Source organism: Emys orbicularis, chromosome 8 (assembly GCF_028017835.1).
Source record: "Emys orbicularis isolate rEmyOrb1 chromosome 8, rEmyOrb1.hap1, whole genome shotgun sequence".
NCBI lineage: Eukaryota > Metazoa > Chordata > Testudines > Emydidae > Emys > Emys orbicularis.
In genome coordinates this window covers 79684167-79702636 of record NC_088690.1, presented here as the reverse complement: position 1 = coordinate 79702636, position 18470 = coordinate 79684167, and the positions used below count along the sequence as shown (strand labels likewise).

At 48.8% G+C, this 18470-nt stretch overlaps 1 protein-coding gene across 1 annotated transcript in view; it reads right to left on the bottom strand.

Moving 5' to 3' along the window:
* Positions 1-15572: 15572 nt before the first annotated feature.
* Positions 15573-18470, bottom strand: part of HSPA9 (heat shock protein family A (Hsp70) member 9) — a 35596-nt gene continuing 32698 nt past the window's right edge. The window contains exons 16-17 of the mRNA XM_065409679.1: positions 17303-17443; positions 15573-16324 (exon numbers count right to left, since the gene is read on the bottom strand). Of these exons, the coding sequence (XP_065265751.1) occupies positions 16262-16324; positions 17303-17443 (204 nt within the window). The 3' untranslated portion in view covers positions 15573-16261. The remainder of the gene's footprint in view (positions 16325-17302; positions 17444-18470) is intronic.

Here is an 18470-nt window from a genome sequence, read left to right as displayed (position 1 = left end):
CAAATCCTGCCGCCCTAGGCGCCGGCCTTGGGCACATGCAAAACAGAGCAGAGGCAAGCGGGGGCTAGAGGGAGGACACGCCATGTGCTAGAGGCAAGTACCTTCATGCACAAGGCGCTGCAGAAAAAGAGTGTGCAGAGTGCTGCCCTATGAAAGACTTTCTCCAGTCGCGATGCCAAGGTCACTGAAAACGCTGGCCGTCTGCCACACAAGTGCTGGCTGCTAGATTGAAGCCTGCTGTCCAGGGATTGCTGCCTGTGTCTCCCCAATGCCCGCATGCTAGAGGTTAGACAGCCAGGATTCTTTGGCTCCCTGCTGCTAGTTCCGCCCAGTTTCTTGCCTACACCCTAAGCCACAGAGCGGCAGAGTTTTCCCTTGAGTGGCAACCCCCTCTGAGGAGCATATGTGAGGATTTACGTGCAATTTACAAGGGAAAAGCACTAACTGTAGGCAGTTTTCATCTCGTTGATTAAATGATGTAAATCAAGTACAAACAGGAGGCCAAGGTTCTGCTCTCAGTTACAGCAGTGTAAATCCAGCCAGATTCCACTGGAGTTACTCCCCATTTACTTGAGTGTAACTAAGGGCAGACTCTGGAGTGGCATCTGGAATGATGAAGGAGGTTCTGGTCCAACAATTCCTTCTCACTGAGCTAACCTTTGTGTAGTTGAAGCTAATGGCAACACGCTGCTCTCTGCTAAGCCTGGAATACCATGTAGGCCCAGCCCCTCGGCTGGTATAGGTCATCATAGCTCTGGCGATGTCCAACTCACGCCAGCTGAGGGAGCTGGGTCTGCCAGGTCGTTGGGGGCAGTGTGTGTTCAGATGAGAAGCAGGATGAAGTGATGTCAATGAGGTCAAGCAGGTAGAATCCTGGCTTAGGCAAGCCCGTCCCCTGTAGCATGCCAGTCACAGGGTGCATTATCAAAGACTGGGCTGAAGAGAGCTGGCACAGCGTGGCTTTGCGTGACAGCTGGAGCCCACGCATGGTATTTCGGTGAGGCCAGTGCTGGTGAAGTGTGCCAGGTGGGGAGCCTGGAATGCGCTGTCTGGCCAGTGAGTAAGTACAGCTGCATTGCCAGCTTCCTCCCATAGGCTGCCCCCCACCCTGACCTAGCAGGACCATTGCAAGAGCTGAGAGAGGAGTTGAGTCATGATGATCCATTCAGTTCTTGGCAGCTCTATGGAGACTAGCAAGGTGCCAAGAAGCGATGGCAGTTTTTGTGGTGTAGACACCTTTATTCAAGGAGACATGAAGTGACACAGCCATTGCACGTGATTTGGTGTATCTATCATCTATCTATTGATCACTTATACGATCCCCATCACCACAGAGTCTGAGCAGCTGAGCAATGTGGTCACCTGAACAGAACTCAGACCATAGTAACCGCTGGTCACTGGCAAGGTGGGCTGGATTTGAAATGGTGACTTATGGGTGGAAGGCTACATTATTCAGTGTCAGCCCTAGATCTACCAGTTCCTGCTCCAGATGATGATTGTGAGGTGCAGCTCAGTAGAGTTGCCCACTATGACTACAAGAGATAAGACATGAAGCAATTCCTTACTTCTCTGATGTGCACACAAGCCTACCATCAACATGAGCAAACCTCACGGGCTCAGTGCCTCAGCTGGTGTGAATCCACGTAGTTTCCCCAAAGTTAATGGAGCTATGTCAGTTGGCACCAGCTGAGGTTCTGTCCCTCTGTGTCTTGATCATTTCTGAGTGTGGAGATGTCAGTGTGAGCTGGTTGAGTAATGCGGCTTCACTCAAGCACCTGCCTATATCTAAAGTGCTGCTTCAGCCTTGGGGAAGAGGGAGTAAAAATTTTCAGCCTTCTAAGCATTTTCATTCTCCCCTCCGCCCCCCCCCAAAAAAACCAGCCTGTGGTTACATATGGCCTGTCATAATCCCCCCTCCAAACAGTAGGAAGGTGGATTACACACAGCTTTACAGTAATCGTCCAATAAGAAGCCAGTTTATGCATGAGATAACAATAACAGAATACCATTTATTTAAATATTTTTGGATGTTTTACATTTTCAAATATATTGATTTCAGTTACAACATAGAATACAAAGGGTACGTCTATACTTACTTCCTGGTCCGGATGTAAGCGATTGATCTTCTGGGATCGATTTATCGCGTCTTGTCTAGACGCGATAAATCGATCCCGGATCGATCCCGGAAGTGCTCGCCGTCGACGCCGGTACTCCAACTCAGCGAGAGGAGTACGCGGCATCGACAGGGGAGCCTGCCTGCAGCGTCTGGACCCGCGGTAAGTTCGGACTAAGGTACTTCGAATTCAGCTACATTATTAACGTAGCTGAATTTGCGTACCTTAGTCCGAAGTGGGGGTTAGTGTGGACCAGGCCAAAGTGTACTTTATATTTATTTTTGATTACAAGTATTTGCACTGCCATGAAAGTTGAAGTTACAAATGTATAATTATGCACAAAAAAACCCTGCATTCAAAAGTAAAACATAACATTTTAGAGCCTGCAAGTCCACTCAGTCCTACTTCCTGTTCAGCCAATCGCTCAGACAAACAAAAATGTTTACATTTTCAGGAACAGGGCCGCCCAGAGGGGGGGGCAAGTGGGGCAATTTGCCCCAGGCCCCGGGCCCCACAGGGGCCCCCACGAGTATGTCGGAGGCTCCCCCCGCCTCCGTCTTCCCCCATCCCCCAGCGTCTCAGCTGGTAAGGAGGCGGGGCTGCGAGCTGTGGCCGAGCGGCAGGAGCTCAGGGCCCGCTGGAAACACCAAGCCGCTGCAGCGCTGGACGCGGCGTGCTGAGGCTCCGGGAGAGGGAGTAAGCGGCATGGTAAGGGGCCGGGGCCGGGGCCAGGCACCCCCCCAACCCCATCCCCCACAGCCCTGACCCCCAGCTCCGAGCCCAGCCCCTCTGAGCCGGACACCTCCCGACCCCATCCTCCCCACAGCCCAGACCCCCAGCTCCGAGCCCAGCCCCTCTGAGCCAGGCACCCCCCCAACCCCATCCCCCCCACAGCCCTGACCCCCAGCTCCGAGCCCAGCCCCTCTGAGTCGGGCACCCTCCCGACCCCATCCCCCCACAGCCCAGCCCCCCAGCTCCGAGCCCAGCCCCTCTGAGCCGGGCAACCCCCGACCCCATCCCCCCCACAGCCCTGACCCCCAGCTCCGAGCCCAGCCCCTCTGAGCCGGGCACCCCCGACCCCATCCCCCCCACAGCCCTGACCCCCAGCTCCGAGCCCAGCCCCTCTGAGCCGGACACCTCCCGACCCCATCCTCCCCACAGCCCAGACCCCCAGCTCCGAGCCCAGCCCCTCTGAGCCGGGCACCCCCCCAACCCCATCCCCCCCACAGCCCTGACCCCCAGCTCCGAGCCCAGCCCCTCTGAGTCGGGCACCCTCCCGACCCCATCCCCCCACAGCCCTGACCCCCAGCTCCGAGCCCAGCCCCTCTGAGCCGGGCAACCCCCGACCCCATCCCCCCCACAGCCCTGACCCCCAGCTCCGAGCCCAGCCCCTCTGAGCCGGGCACCCCCCGACCCCATCCCCCCCACAGCCCTGATCCCCAGCCCCTCTGAGCCGGGCACCCCCCGACCCCATCCCCCCAACAGCCCTGAGTCCAGCCCCTGTGAGCCGGGCACCCCCCAACCCAGAGCCCAGCTCCCCACCCAGCCCTGGGCAACAGCAGCGCCACCCCCAGGCAGCGACAGCCCATTGGCACCAACCATCACCATCACCTAGCAACAGCCCATTATGTAATTGCAAATGTATACATACCATTAAAGCATTTAATGTTTTTAAATAATGTATTTAGTGTATTTTCAAATTACAACAAATTAATTTTTGAATGTATTTCACTAGTTATTTTTTACATTTCCAAATACATGTTACTATAGTATTGCAACTTTTTTTTATGGAAGGGGCCCCCAAAATTGCTTTGCCCCAGGCCCCCTGAATCCTCTGGGCGGCCCTGTTCAGGAGATAATGCTGCCCGCTTCTTGTTTACAATATCACCTGAAAGTAAGAACAGGCATTCTCGTGGCACTGTTGTAGCCAGCGTCCCAAGATATTTATGTGCCAGATGCGCTAAAGATTCATATGTCCCTTCATGCTTCAACTGCCATTCCATGGGACATGCGTCCATGCTGATGACGGGCTCTGCTCGATAACAATCCAAAGCAATGCGGACCAACGCATGTTCATTTTCATTATCTGAGTCAGGTGTCACCAGCAGAAGGTTGATTTTCTTTTTGGTGGTTTGGGTTCCGTAGTTTCCGCATCGAAGTGTTGCTCTTTTTAGACTTCTGAAAGCATGCTCTACACCTCGTCCCACTCAGATTTTGGAAGGCGCTTCAGATTCTTAAACCTTGGGTCGAGTGCTGTACCTATCTTTAAAATTCTCAAATTGGTACCTTCTTTGCATTTTGCCAAATCTGCAGTGAAAGTGTTCTTAAAATGGACAACATGTGCTGGGTCATCATCCGAGACTGCTATAACAGGAAATATATGGTAGAATGCGGGTAAAACAGAGCAGGGGACATACAATTCTCCCCCAGGGAGTTCAGTCACAAATTTAATTAACACATTATTTTTTTAATGAGCATCATCAGCATGGAAGCATGTCCTCTGGAATGGTGGCCAAAGCATGAAGGGGCATACGAATGTTTAGCATATCTGGCACGTAAATACCTTGCAATACCGGCTACAAAAGTGCCATGCAAATGCCTGTTCTCACTTTCAGGTGACATTGTAAATAAGAAGAGGGCAGCATTATCTCCTGTAAGTGTACACAAACTTGTTTGTCTTAGCGATTGGCTGAACAAGAAGTAGGACTGAATGGACTTGTAAGATCTGAAGTTTTACATTGTTTTGTTTTTGAGTGCAGTTATGTAACAAAAAAAATCTACATTTATAAGTTGCACTTTCATGACAAAGAGATTGCACTACAGTACTTATATGAGGTGAATTAAAAAATACTATTTATCATTTTTACAGTGCAAATATTTGTAATAAAAAATAATATACACTTTAATTTCAATTACAAGACAGAAAACAATATATATGAAAATGTAGAAAAACATCCACAATGTTTAATAAATTTCAATTGGTATTCTAGTGTTTAACAGTGCAATTAAAACTGCGATTAATTGCGATTAATTTTTTTGAGTTAATCGCGTGATTTAACTGCGATTAATCGACAGCCCTAGTGGGGATAGATAGATAGATAACTGGACACCTTCAATTTTCTCTGGTAGTTCAGTCACATCCCTCCATCTTAGGTTAGTACTTCAAGGAATGGTTCTACTCTGAAGAGTGAATGTGCAAAAATATCATCATGGGTTTCCATGTTCATCTTTCCATCACTCCAGATCAGATCTGCTCAGTTTACAATATAAAAGTAGATAGTTTGTTTCTAACTACTAGCCATAAAAAAATGACCCTGGGATCTGAGAGTCAAGCTGGGCTTTTTCTTAACTCATGCATCACAACCATCAGTAAGGCCACTGCACTCAGAGCCAAATTAACAACTCGCTGATGATGCAAGAGCCAGATTACAATCCATCTCATTTTCTCAGAGTTATGTTGGGACACAGCCCCCAGGGAGAAGAGCTGTTGAATTAAAAGGCATCCTTTCACACTAGGTCATGTTTCAACGTAGAAATGCACTTTACAAAAGGACACAGCCGTGTAACATGGATGTGCTTGCACCGCTGGAAAAAGTGGAGAGAGAGTCCCATTCCTCTCAGTTATAGCTGTAAAATATTGCTGCAGAACATTACAAAACTGCATTTCAGCCAAGGATAGTTACAGCAGCTGTGCGCACATGAATCAACCTTGAACTATGTTGGTCAATGTGCTTGCACTGCCGAAAGCAAATGAAACAATTGCTAGAAATGGGTCCAAGACAGAGATTTAGCTCCAGATTTTGAAGCACCCAAAGTACAAGCACCTTTGGAGCTGACGTTTGGCTCACCCCTGTAGCCAGAGAAGGGCCAGCTGCAGAACTGACTCAGATTGGGATTCTGAGGCCTGGTCTACACTAGGAGGTTATGTCGAATTTAGCAGCGTTAACTCAAATTAACCCTGCACCCGTCCACACAACGAAGCTATTTATTTCGACATAGAGGTCTCTTTAAATCGATTTCTGTACTCCTCCCCGACGAGGGGAGTAGCGCTAAATTCGACATGGCCATGTCGAATTAGGATAGGTGTGGATGTAATTCGACGCTAATAGCTCCGGGAGCTATCCCACAGTGCACCACTCTGTTGACGCTCTGGACAGCAGTCCGAGCTCGGATGCTCTGACCAGCCACACAGGAAAAGCCCCGGGAAAATTTGAATTCCTTTTCCTGTCTGGCCAGTTTGAATCTCATTTCCTGTTTGGACATCGTGGCGAGCTCATCAGCACTGGCAACAATGCAGAGCTCTCCAGCAGAGGTGACCATGCAATCGCAGAATAGAAAGAGGGCCCCAGCATGGACTGATCGGGAAGTCTTGGATCTGATCGCTGTGTGGGGCGATGAGTCCGTGCTTTCGGAGCTGCGATCGAAAAAACGGAATGTGAAGATCTACGAGAAGATCTCCAAAGCCATGACGGAGAGAGGATACTGCCGGGATGCAACGCAGTGCCACGTGAAAATTAAGGAGCTGAGACAAGGGTACCAGAAGACCAAAGAGTCAAACGGACGCTCCGGATCCCAGCCCCAGACATGCCGTTTCTACGAGGCACCGCATTCCATTCTAGATGCGGCCGCCACCACTACCCCACCACTGTCCGTGGACTCTGAAGATGGGGTATTGTCGACGGCCGCTTCCTCGGAGATGTTCGTGGACGGGGAAGATGAGGAAGGAGATGAGGAGGATGAGGCAGTCGACAGCGCTTTCAACGCTGATTTCCCCGACAGCCAGGATCTGTTCATCACCCTCACGGAGATCCCCTACCAACCCTCCCAAGGCGGTAACCCAGACCGTGAATCAGGGGAAACATCAGTAGGTAAGTGTTTTAAACATTTATTTTGAACAGAATAGGAATGGTATCTTAACAATGGGTTTTTCATGATTAATTTGCCCTAGGCGCTTTAGTTTCTAGTCCTTGCCAGTGCAGCTACTGGAAAAGTTTGTCAATATGTCCGGTTTTTCATTATTAGTTTGACCTAGGCGCTTTAGTTTTTAGTCCTTTCCAGTGCAGCTACTGGAAAATTCTGTCAATATGTCCGGGGATAGAGCAGAAATCCTCCTGGGACATCTCCACGAAGCTCTCCTGGAGGTATTGTGAAAGCCTTTGCATCAGGTTCCTGGGGAGAGCGGCCTTATTGCGTCCTCCATGGTAGGAAACTTTTCCGCACCAGGCTAGCAGCAAGTACTCCGGGATCATTGCCTCGCAAAGCCTGGCGGCATACGGCCCTGGTGCTTGCTGGCTTTCACGCAGCATGCGGTCTTTCGCTGTCTCCAAAATCCTCATCAGAGTGATATCACTCATGGTGACCTGCTTTGAATTAGGGGAATGTTAGTATTGGGACTGATTGCCTGTTCCTTTACATAACTGTAACCGGCCGTTTACAGCCACGCGGTGGAGGCGTGACAGGGGCAGCATGGAGGGATCTTTCCCGGGGACAGCCGCAAGGGGGGGTGGGACAGGGGCAGAGTTCATGCTGGCCGGATTGCCGGCAGCAGGAACTGGCCAACGCTAGGAGCATTGCTTGGAACGTGAAAGGAGGGCACTGCTATAAATTAAGCTTTAAGCAGCCAAAAGTCTACGGCTTACCATGTCCGCCTGCTAGCCGAATTCCGTTGTCCGGCCCCACTTGTGTGATCTGTACAGCAAGACCCCAGGCACTCAATGGGAAGGCCGAAAATTCAACCTTGTACTGAGTGCACGTGATAGGTGCTGTGCATGGTCTTGTTCACAGAGAAAGACTATATTCATTGTTCACAAAACTGTATCTTTCTGAGGAATTCACTCCCTTTTTCCCATCCCACAGCTGCGAGTGTCTCCCGAGCTACCCCGGCATCCCCCTCCCAGAGGCTGGCGCAGATCAGGCGATGAAAGAGAAGGACACGGGACGAGATGTTCTCAGAACTTATGGGCTGCTCCCGAGCCAAGGCGGCACAGCAGACCCAGTGGAGGGAGAACATGTTGCAATACCAGCGATCACACAGCGAACGGGAGGACAGGTGGCGGCAGGAAGACCAGCAGGCGACTCAAACGCTGCTTGGACTAATGAGGGAGCAAACGGACACGCTCCGGCGCCTTATAGATGTTCTGCAGGACCGGAGGCAGGAGGACAGAGCCCCGCTGCATTCTCTCTCTAACCGCCCGCCCCCGCCACAAAGTCCCATCCCCCCCTCACCCAAAGTCCCAAGAAGGAGGGGCGGCAGGGGCCGTGAAACAGTCACTCCACCTCTGCAGACTGCTCAAGTAACAGAAGGCTCTCATTCCCAAAGATTTGATAAGTCCTTTCCTTCACTCCAAAAGCACCTCACCCAAGCCCCCGTCCCAGTTTCATCCCCTAACTATGTAGTTGTTAATAAAAAATACATTTCTGTTAATGACTGTTTCCGTCATGTTCTTTTAGAGGAGAGTGTGTTTGAAGGGGGGGAAGGGGGTTGGGAATTGGAGAGGACAGTCACCTTTACCAGGGTACAGACACGGGGGCAGGTTCAGCACATTGCAGTCACTAGGCACCCTGGTCAGTCTGGGAGGTGGTTTTCATGTTCTGTGGGGGTGGAGGGGCTATGTGAGTTTGTGGCGGGGGAGGGCGGTTACAGATCTTATGCAGCGGTCCTTAGCCTGGATGACAGAGCCACGCAGCAGGGGATCTGTAACCGCCCTCCCCCGCCACAAAGTCACATAGCCCCCACACACAGAGTCCCGAAAAGGAGGGGTGGCAGGCTCCGTTGAAACAACCAGTCCACCACTGCGGACCGCTCTAGGAGCAGGAGCCTGTCATTCCTCGAGTTTAGAAGCGTCCTTTCCATCAGTACGCCCGCTCCCCACCACAGTCTGCGTCCCAGTTTCAACACTTTACCACGAAATCCTTAATAAAGAAAACGGTGTTAATGAACAAAGTTTCATTTATTTTATTTTTAAAGGTGTGTTGGAAGGGGGGGAAAGGGGTTGGTAACTGGAGAGGATAGTCAACATTAACTGGGTAAAGAAACGGGGGCAGGTTCAGCTTCTGTTTAAACAAACTTAATAGTCACAGGTTACCCTGCTCACTCTGGAACCTAGCTTTCAAAGCTTCCCGGATGCACAGCGCGTCCCGCTGGGCTCTTCTAATCGCCCGGCTGTCTGGCTGGGTGTAATCAGCAGCCAGGCGATTTGCCTCAACCTCCCACCCCGTGGTCCGGGAAGTAAATACCTTCCTGCAGCCGTCTAAACAGACCAGAGTTCCTGAAAACGCGAGCATCATGAACCTTGCCCGGCCATCCGACGTTGATGTTGGTAAAACGTCCCCTATGGTCCACCAGTGCTTGCAGCACCATTGAAAAGTAGCCCTTTCGGTAATGTACTGGCTGGCCTGGTGGGCCGGTCCCAGGATAGGGATGTGAGTTCCATCTATAGCTCCACCGCAGTTTGGGAATCCCATCGCAGCGAAGCCATCTATGATCACCTGCATGTTTCCCAGGGTCACTACTTTTGAGAGGAGTAGCTCAACGATTGCGTTGGCTACTTGCATCACAGCAACCCCCACGATAGATTTGCCCGCTCCAAAGTGGTTCGCGACTGACAGGCGTTGCAAGCTTCCAGAGGGCTATGGCCACTCGCTTCTGGACAGTCAGGGCTGCTCGCATCCGGGTGTCCTTGCGCTTCAGGGCAGGGGACAGCAACTCACAAAGTTCCAGGAAAGTTCCCTTACGCATCCGAAAGTTTCGCAGCCACTGTGATTCATCCCAGACCTGCAGCACTATGCGGTCCCACCAGTCCGTGCTTGTTTCCCGGGCCCAGAATCGCCGTTCCACACCATCAACATGACCCATTGCCACCATGATGTCCACGGCGCGGGGTCCCATGCTTTGCGAGAGGTCTGTGCCCCTCTCAGACTTAATGTCCTCACCGCGCTGCCGTAGCCTCCTCGCCCAATTTCTCAGCATCTGCCTCTGAAAAAGGTGGATGATAAGGTGCGAGGTGTTGACAACGGCCATAACTGCAGCGATGGTCGCAACGGGCTCCATACTCGCACTGCTGTGGCGTCCGCGCTGTCAATCACCAGAAAAGTGCGCGAACTGATTGCCCGCCGGCGCTTTCACGGATGGAGGGCGGGAGTGACAGTTGAATGACGACAGTTACCCAAAACCACCCTCGACACATTTTTTGCCCCAGCAGGCATTGGGGGCTCGACCCAGAATTCCAATGGGCAGCGGGGACTGCGGGAACTGTGGGATAGCTGCCCACAGTGCACCGCTTCCAATGTCAACGCTTGCCCCGTTAGTGTGGACTCACAAAGTCGAATTACTGTCCTTAGTGTGGATACACACGTTCGACTTTGTAATATCGGTTCCACAAATTCGCTTTAAGTAAAATCGAACTACTCTCGTAGTGTAGACATACCCTGAGTCTTCCAGTAGCTGAGGGTTATGTGGACCTGGGGTATTGGCTCACGCCTGTCTTTAATGTTTAATGAACAAAGTTGTTCGGTATCCAGAGCATTTTATTGAATGAAACCATTCCTTTCATTGCAAATCTATAGCCTCTTGGTAGCTTTTTCTGCATTTTCCCTCCTTTGGTTCAAATGGCACATTCCTCGAGTTTATGATTTGAAATGTAGGAATTGCCAGACTCGATCAGCCCCCTGGTCAGTCTGGTGCAGTGTCCTGCCTACACCAGCACTCATTCTCCAGAGTAAGGTGCAAGAACCTCACAGCAGGCAGATGTGGGCTAATCTGCCCCTCACAATAGGTCTCTTTCTAAAATCTAATCATTAGAGATTGGCTTAAGCCTGGAAGCAAGTGTTTTAATAGCCCAAATCTTGTTAGCATTATCTATTACTTAAAACAACCTGATTTTCTAAGGTTCTCCCACAGAACCTTCAGCTTCTAGTGACGTGTTTAATTTAGCTTCATGTTTTCAGTCCCTAGCCTTTACATCATATGTATCACCCAGCCCTAAGCTCCGGGTGAGGAATTCTTTCATGCACCCAAATGAATGCACATGGCACAGATGTTGCCCAGTAAACTCCCCCACTGCAGTTGTGCAAAAGGTGCTGAATTATTATGCAGGGATCAGCACATATTATTCAAAAGCCTTAGCATTGCACAGGACATAGGCTTTGCAAGATGAATACCAGCTTATATTAAGAATGACAGAGCACAATGAATCTAAAATACCCCCTCTACTGACAGATGTCTTCACAGGAGCATGTTGCTAAAGCAGGTACTCTCTAGGACAGGAACCACTCCTTTTATGAGCGATAATAGCCATTTGTCTAGCTGCAATGCTGTATCTCTTGCCAGCTCAGCAGTTTTTTGCAGCAGGGAGCTGTTCTCACCATGAAAGAGAAATCCCCTGATTCCACCCCTTTTTGGCTCTTTTAATAATTTAGTTTTCCAAAGAAAAGGCAGAGCTAATGATAAGCATTAAAAATAGCATCTTTCCATGCAATAGACATAAGCAGCTGGGAGCTCAAGCAGTAAAAGAAAAGATTCATTCATAAGTAAAGGTCAGCTGTGATCAATAATTAAAATCCCTGAAGGCAGTTTAGCAGCAGTCTTCTTCAGACAGTGCTTTTGTCCTGATGGTCTGAGAACTGCAGACTAGATCCAAAAGCAAGAGATTGGCATTTAGGACTCCAGGATTCTGTTCCTGGCTCTGCCACTGAGACAGTGTGTAATACTGTGCATACTGCTTGCCTGTGGGTTAAGGCAGGAAGTAGCCAAAACCATCAGAGATTCTATTTAGACAATTTCCAGGAACCACCCAAAACACCCCTTAGCCAAGGAAAGTCTCTCCCTCCTCTTTTGACTTATGAGGAGAGGCTGAGGGAACTGGGATTGTCTAGTCTGCAGAAGAGAACAACGAAGGGGGATTTGATAGCTGCTTTCAACTACCTGAAAGGGGATTCCAAAGAGGATGGATCTAGACTGTTCTCAGTGGTAGCAGATGACAGAACAAGGAGTAACGGTCTCAGATTGCAGTGGGGGAGGTTTAGGTTGGATATTAGGAAAAACTTTTTCACTAGGAGGATGGTGAAGCACTGGAATGGGTTACCTAGGGAGGTGGTGGAATCTCCTTCCTTAGAGGTTTTTAGGGTCAGGCTTGACAAAGCCCGTCCTGCTTTGAGCAGGGGGTTGGACTAGATGACCTCCTGAGGTCCCTTCCAACCCTCATATTCTATGATTCTATGATTCTTTTCCAGACAATCAGTAACTTTAGTTGGATAATCCCTTTTGATGAGGCCAACAAATTGTGGGGAAAACCAACTAGATGGTCACATCGGTATGCAATCTAGGTTTGTAAAGGAGATTGTTCTCATCAGGAGATACAGTATTAAGCAGTGCCTACCATAAACAGATCTTGCATACAGGACCATGATCTAGTGCCACATTGTGGAAATGTTAAGCATACAGCTGGATGTGCGAAATGCATGCACACCTGCATGTCTAAATTGCATATGTAATTACAGCAAGTGCCACTCCAAAGTGGATAATTTTGTGCACACGTTTCCACAGCCAGACATTTGCCCATGTAGCTGTGTGCTGAGTTTCTGAGGAAGTCCAACCCTTTCTTACTGACAGTCCTTTTTACACCAGGTGATTACTGATTCTAGAAGGAAACCTGGAAAAGTTGCAGCACAATAGCCCTTGAAGATCAGTCAAGGCAGAAAGAACAGGAGTACTTGTGGCACCTTAGAGACTAACAAATTTATTAGAGCATAAGCTTTCATGGGCTACAGCCCACTTCTTCGGATGCTGTAGCTCACGAAAGCTTATGCTCTAATAAATTTGTTAGTCTCTAAGGTGCCACAAGTACTCCTGTTCTTTTTGCGGAAACAGACTAACACGGCTGCTACTCTGAAACCAGTCAAGGCAGATTGTGTCAAAAAAGCTTATAGTCTCTGGGTTTATAAAATCCAAACCTAGCCCGTGACACGAGTTGGGGGTCTCAGTCTAGCTCTTAAGTAGACAAGTGTCCACATTACAAAAATTTCTATCGCTGTTAGGACCGTTGGTATTGCCAATGTCTGAATGGGCCATGGAGACCAAACCTCCCCATCCCTGTGGGCTGCTATGCCAAGGTAAAGCCTATAAGTTACAGTCCCTGTGACTGCTGCAAACAGAAAGGCCCTTAAGTCTCCAGTAGACTAATTACCCTCATCCCAGGATAGAAACAAATACCCAACTGAAGCCACCAGAAAAATCAGACACAAGGAGTATCACAGCAGCAACTTTCACTGCCACAAAATTCATTCAGATCAAAGAGCAGCCAGTTTGCAAGAGAGACACCCCTTTTGCATCACTACCAGCAGGGGTGGCTCTAGCTTTTTTGCCATCCCAAGTACAGCAGGCAGGCTGCCTTCGGCGGCGCGCCTGCGGGAGGTCCGCAGGACCAGCGGAGCTCCCGCAGGCGCGCCACCGAAGGCAGCCTGCCTGCCTGCCGCCCTCACAGCGACTGGCAGGGCGCCCCCGTGGCTTGCCGCCCCAGGCACGCGCTTGGAGCACTGGTGCCTGGAGCCGCCACTGCTATCAGCTACATTCCTCCACCTGTCATCGCTCCCCTGCCCTGACAATCCTGAGTCTGCTCTGGAAATTCCTGGCTCAAAGCTGTGATGCCAACTACTGTGCCTCTTTCTGCAGTGAAGCATTTCTGGCCTCTCTCCCCATTAACTATGTGTTTGATTAGTTTTCTCCCAGGGCTCTGAGCTTACATTTTTCCAAGTTCAAACTCATTTCATTCTTTGATGCCCATCTTTTTCCCCTCTAGGCCTCTCTCTGCCCTCCCTGGAATTTGCATCCCCTTTGATACCACTAGAGCCCTGTTTAGCCCAACCCCCCAACACTTTTGGATCACTGATGAAGCTGTTCAACACCAGATCAACCTCTGATCATAGGGGCACCACTGTATACCTTGATACAACATCATGTTAGCCTCTGTACCGGCCTTGTGCCAAGGGCTCCTATTCAAGCCGTTTATTTTCCAAGCACACTTTTGAAACACAGCAAGCGCAAATTTATTTCCTTTTCACTAATTAGAACGGGGCCTTTAATATGTCCCAGCCCAGGGTGTTTAACTCAAACATAGGTGTCATCATTAGACTATTTCAGGCACGAGGTAGAACCTGTAGATCAGATCTGTTTGGTGGGGCTATTAATGACTGCCTTTCCACACAGATGACCCACAGAGTTTTACAAAGCCCCCCTTTGAATAGATTTAACAGAGTAGGCATGTTCTCAATTCCGCTCAAGAGGAATCTTCTAAAACCTGTATAGGCTTTTACATGAGCCCACTTGGAGATGAAAGTAAGTGGCTGACCTGACTGCTCACATTGACTCACCCAATAGTGCCAAAAGCTCCCTGCTGGAAACTGGCAGCACGTGGGCTTGGGAAGATAGGAGCAGCAGCTCAGAAGTGGAGTAGCTGAGTGAGCAGGCTTTGCTGTTAGTAGAGGAAAAACAATCTTGGTTTGTGAGGCAGAAGGGGGGCCAGCAGCAAGGGATGGAGGACACTTTAATCTGAAATCTACAGCTGAGAGAGTGGGAAGTTTAAGGAGTGAAAGCTCAGGCTCAAATGCAGAGCAGAGGGCAATTTTGGGGGAAGACCCTCAAGACAAGATGCTTGTTGGGGTCAGTATTGACAGATGTTGGAGGAGGCAGGGAATGGGAGGGTTTTGCAATTGGGATGAGAGTAGAGTTTAGATTTACCACAGAAGTGAAATCACTGCTGGGCACTAGGGAAGGAAAACGTTTGGGAGTGGAGAGATTGGGATGGTAATCCTTACTTTGGGTGAGTTAAAGTATTAATTTGCACAGACTGTAATAGTCAGGAGGCAGTTGATACACTGTCTTGCCTGTTCATACTTAGTGCAAAGTGAGGTAATGGAGAAGCCTTTATCTACTGAAACTTGGTCCAAAGTCCAGTTTCTATGAAGTGTCCTCCATTCTTTGTACAATTCCCAGAACTGCATCTAGCGCAGACGAGGAGACATTTATATGGACAACCAGTCACATTCAATTAAGTGTGTGTTAGAAGTGCAGTAATGATGGGTATAAACCCTCATTCTTCATAGCAATAGCCAACTGACTACCTGGAAGAAACTTCTATAAGTGCAAAAAGCCCCATAATGCACAATTTCTTCTGGAGCCAGTGATGCCTGGCTCCAAGCAGGATATTGACTAGATAAAGCACTGGTCTGAGCCAGCAGGACAATTCCTACGTTCCAAGAAGAGCATGCAAGCACTAAGTAAGAGAAAAGCAGGAAGAACCTTTCTGAATGTAACTAGGACTAAAGCATTAATGAAGCTAGTTTACTTCAAAAACATATGGCATTCAGGTTTCCAGTTTGCTCATTCTTTGCGCCAGCAGTGGGTCTACCAACAAATGCCACCTCACCAGGATGCAACTAGCCAAAAACTCAAGAGAAATTGGACGCTTTTCCATTTTTATTTAAAAAAAAAATCCAGAATAGATCCAAGAAGAACAATTTTATCATCAGGGAAGTTGTTTTACCATACGCAGAGAACAGACATGGTATCGAGCAGAAAGCTTAGACAAGCAATGCATGTAACTTCAATGTGGCCTTATTTAAAAGGAATTAAGTTACAGTCAAATTAAAGTAACCCATTCTCCTTCAGTCCAAGAATACTAAGCTAGCTGCAGATTTAACGGTCTCTAGCAATGTAGCTGGCCCTGCAACTGCTGAACCCAGGACCTGTTACAAATCAGTTCACAGGCACTTGGCTCCACAAAGAGGATACATCAGGACTCCCATTCCCACCCCAGAATTTGTGACATGGTTTCGAACCTTTAAACAAATGTAGTATACCACTTCGTCAAATGTTAGGAGTAAATGAGGAGTGAATCCCCTGGGCGCTCAGTTGAAAATACCATAGGGCTGAATATTTAGAACTTTGTCTAGCATGAATTAACGTTCATGAAATGATGATTCATCTAGTGGACACAACACTAAATTTATACATTAAAGAAATTATATATAGAATACTGCAAAAACACAGTAAGACTGAATTCTGCCCATTTCTGCTCAGGAAGGTCCCTTCGCTCCCAAGCTTCAGAATTTTCACCCTCTTCCTGCTGCAGTCTCGGCGCAAGAGTGACATTCTACTGTTTCTCTTCCTTCTGGTCCCCAGAGCTTCCACCAGAACCCTCTCTCTCTGACGCCATCTGTGAAAGACACCATCTGTTAGTTACAGTATGCTACTCCCACAGAGATATCCAGATAGCTTGGAAGCAGCTGCCCAGGTTTCTTCTAGACTGATCACAAGACTCTTCTCACATTGAAAGACAAAGCCTAAAGGCCAGATTATTGAAGGTATTTAGGCGCCTAGTGCGAATTTCAAAAGCACCTAGGCGCCTAACACCCACTGAAACCAATGGGAGTTAGGCACCTCAGTGCATCTGAAAATTTCATTAGGGCCTAAATACCGTTAACAATCTGGCCCTAGCTGACCATTTTAGACAGAGCAGTCAGGAAGTCCATGATGAGTCTCTAGCAGCCAGTGATTATGCACAGAAGTTTAAACAACATTTACCATCATTTTAATTATCAGAGGGGTAGCCATGTTAGTCTGGATCTGTAAAAAGCAACAAAGAGTCCTATGGCACGTTATAGACTAAGACGTATTGGAGCATAAGCTTTCGGGGGTGAATACCCACTTCGTCAGACGCATGTGGCCATCATTTTAATGGTTTTTAATAACTGTATTTGAACATCTGGACACGGTACCCTTTCTACGCTCACTGAAAGATCTACATTCATACTTCTGCTAGGAGGTTTGCCTGATGCCCATTTATCTTGATGTATAAAAACAGTCTCAAGTATTGCTTGTCACCAATCAAGAGCTTTGTAATGACTGTTTCTACAAAGGTATTAAAAAGTTATACGTAATCGGTGGGACACATCAGCAGCACAAACAAAATGCTGCATAATATTGAGGATCAGACTTCAGAACTTCCGTGATTGGCTGGACAGCTCAAGACGTTGTGCCAGAGAAGATGTCACTAGTGCAACAGCTGCTATTTAGGGGAGTTGACCTGTGGCTTCAAGCTACCCAGGCATGGACAATCCTCTAAGGCTTCATTTGGACCAGCTCCCTCTCCCTGTACAAGCACCAGTGTAATCCACAAGCCCTGCACACCCACCTTTTTGTATGCCATTTCAAAGAGTTTGAGGGACGCCTGCTGTAGGCTGGATGCTGCCTGTCTGATGTTTTCTCCTGTTTCCGCATCTTTACGAGCCAGCAGCTCTCTCATTTTAGCAATCTCTTCCCTCAGTTTGTTGCACTGTAAACAAGTTACAAACAGTTACATTGCACTTAGTTCATTAAAACTGAGCCCTGCCCTTCACTTCTACAGCCCCCTCTCAGCTCTTGCCAAAAGGAGTGGACTTAAGTCTCAAATTAAACATCTGCAGTGCCTAGTAGCTTGTCCAGTTCCCAATGGGCATGTATCCACATCACTGAATACACCACAGCTGGCACTAACTGGTCACCTTGTTTGCCATCTCAGCAGAGAAGCCAAGGACTTAAAAGGGCCACAGAGACCGAACTGCCCGCTTTGGCTGAGAGCTGGCCTCACTGATACCTCTAGTGACCTATTGCCACCACAGAATCAACGGGAGCAGAAAAAGCTGCTCTTCATCTACCCGTCTTTAAAACTCCACCAGAAAGAGCCACAAAGCAGAGTGTTCAACGCACGAAGCCCCAAAGAGTTCCCTCCCTTTGTTGTGTGTGGGAGGAGTGGGGATGCAAACAAAAGCAATATGGTCTCATCCCAGTCCCTGCTGCCATCTGTCAAACCCTCCACACAATCTGGCACTTCTCTGTCAGACTGGCAGTGCGCTCAAGAGGGCAGGATTGGCAATGTGAGGTTACTGTGGGACAGCTGCACTGACAGAGCTGTGAGGGCGTGGGACACTCACTCAGCCAGGTCTAGAGGCAGAACATGGGCAGGCACTGCCAGTCCTTTACTTTTAGGCCCACAGGTTGGAAGGAATACTATGTTCTTGAAGCCTCGTATAACAGATTTCCCTGTTCTAAGCAGGCCACACTCCTTCCAGGGCCCATTAACACCGCCCCTCTGGTCTCCCACAAAGCAATGATGGGGTTAGACATATTTCCCATACAACTTCCCTTCAGAGGCTAAGTATGTCGTCTCTTGTCTTCCCAGCCCCTGCTAGGCCAGAAAACAAGTTCTACCCTCTCACTGGGCTACACAAGGACCTGGTGTGTCCACATCCATGTTTTAAAAAAAAAAAAAAGGCCCAACAGTGATCTGGGTAAAGCCACTGAATCTTTATCTAAGCTAATCT